Source organism: Vigna angularis, chromosome 4 (genome assembly GCF_016808095.1).
Source record: "Vigna angularis cultivar LongXiaoDou No.4 chromosome 4, ASM1680809v1, whole genome shotgun sequence".
Classification (NCBI taxonomy): Eukaryota; Viridiplantae; Streptophyta; class Magnoliopsida; order Fabales; family Fabaceae; genus Vigna; species Vigna angularis.
In genome coordinates, this window is record NC_068973.1 from 11,701,477 (window position 1) to 11,702,382 (window position 906).

Here is a 906-nt window from a genome sequence, read left to right on the forward strand (position 1 = left end):
ATGGATATGGAAGCCAAGACAGTTCATAAACGATGGCGGTCCACCCCGAAACAAGTTAGAATCTTGCTGAACATCTACAACCATGGGATCATCAATCCTAGTCGAGATCAAGTTCGCGAGATCACAGGACGACTCCAGGAGTACGGGGAAGTCGAAGAATATAGCGTCTACTGCTGGTTTCAGAACCATGGAAATCGGGTGAAGAATCGAGGCTGGCAACAAAGCATCCCTGGTAAACCTGGATCTTCATTTACTCTCCTTCCGCCGTTTATGTATGGTAAATCTTCTTTTCCTTTGCTCTTCTTTCCCTTTTATTTATTTTATTAAACTCTGACTACTATTATTTTTGCATTTCCGCAGATCCTTCATGGGTGATTCCAAGGACTCCGGAGCTCTTAGATCTCTTTCCCATTCCCGTTATACATAAAGAGGAAAAGAAAGTTACTCCACCTATGCCATTCCGTACCCAAGCTCCTTCCACAGAGCTTTCTCTGAGGTTGTCGCTCGCCGATCAGTAGTCTCCTTAGGAGACTGCTTTTATTTACTTATTGTATTTTATAATGGTCTGTACTCCTAATGGTCACTTGTGGCCAACTCACGAACATTTTATTTTTATTTATGCACTGTGTGATATTTATCTGTTCTACTCTTTATGTATGTTTGCTTAATGTGTAGTACCATCTTCACACGAAGATTAAGGTATCTGTTATAACTATGAGATTTGGAAAACTATGCAGTCCCTATAACCTTATAGATCTGAGTTTATTGTAATATATGATATTTGTCATGACATACGCCATTGTCTTATTCATTTCCTTTAATGAAATTGAATTTCTTTGAGAATAGCTCCCAATTGTCCATTCTTATGCTAACACACATTTGTAATATTCCCATCACGAGACAAGA

General features: G+C 39.2%; 1 protein-coding gene across 1 annotated transcript; it reads left to right on the top strand.

The window, feature by feature from the left end:
* Positions 1-518, top strand: LOC128196197 (WUSCHEL-related homeobox 8-like). Its single transcript, XM_052876430.1, has 2 exons — positions 1-277; positions 361-518. Exons 1-2 carry the CDS (start codon positions 1-3, stop codon positions 516-518), a joined length of 435 nt encoding a protein of 144 aa, XP_052732390.1.
* The last annotated feature ends 388 nt before the right edge of the window (positions 519-906 follow it).

Bases quoted from the DNA above. Each gene is read 5' to 3' on its own strand.
- LOC128196197 (XM_052876430.1), top strand. From the start codon at position 1: ATGGATATGGAAGCCAAGACAGTTCATAAACGATGGCGGTCCACCCCG. The intron at 278-360 runs GTAAATCTTCTT...GCATTTCCGCAG, and splicing joins CCTTCCGCCGTTTATGTATG to ATCCTTCATGGGTGATTCCA.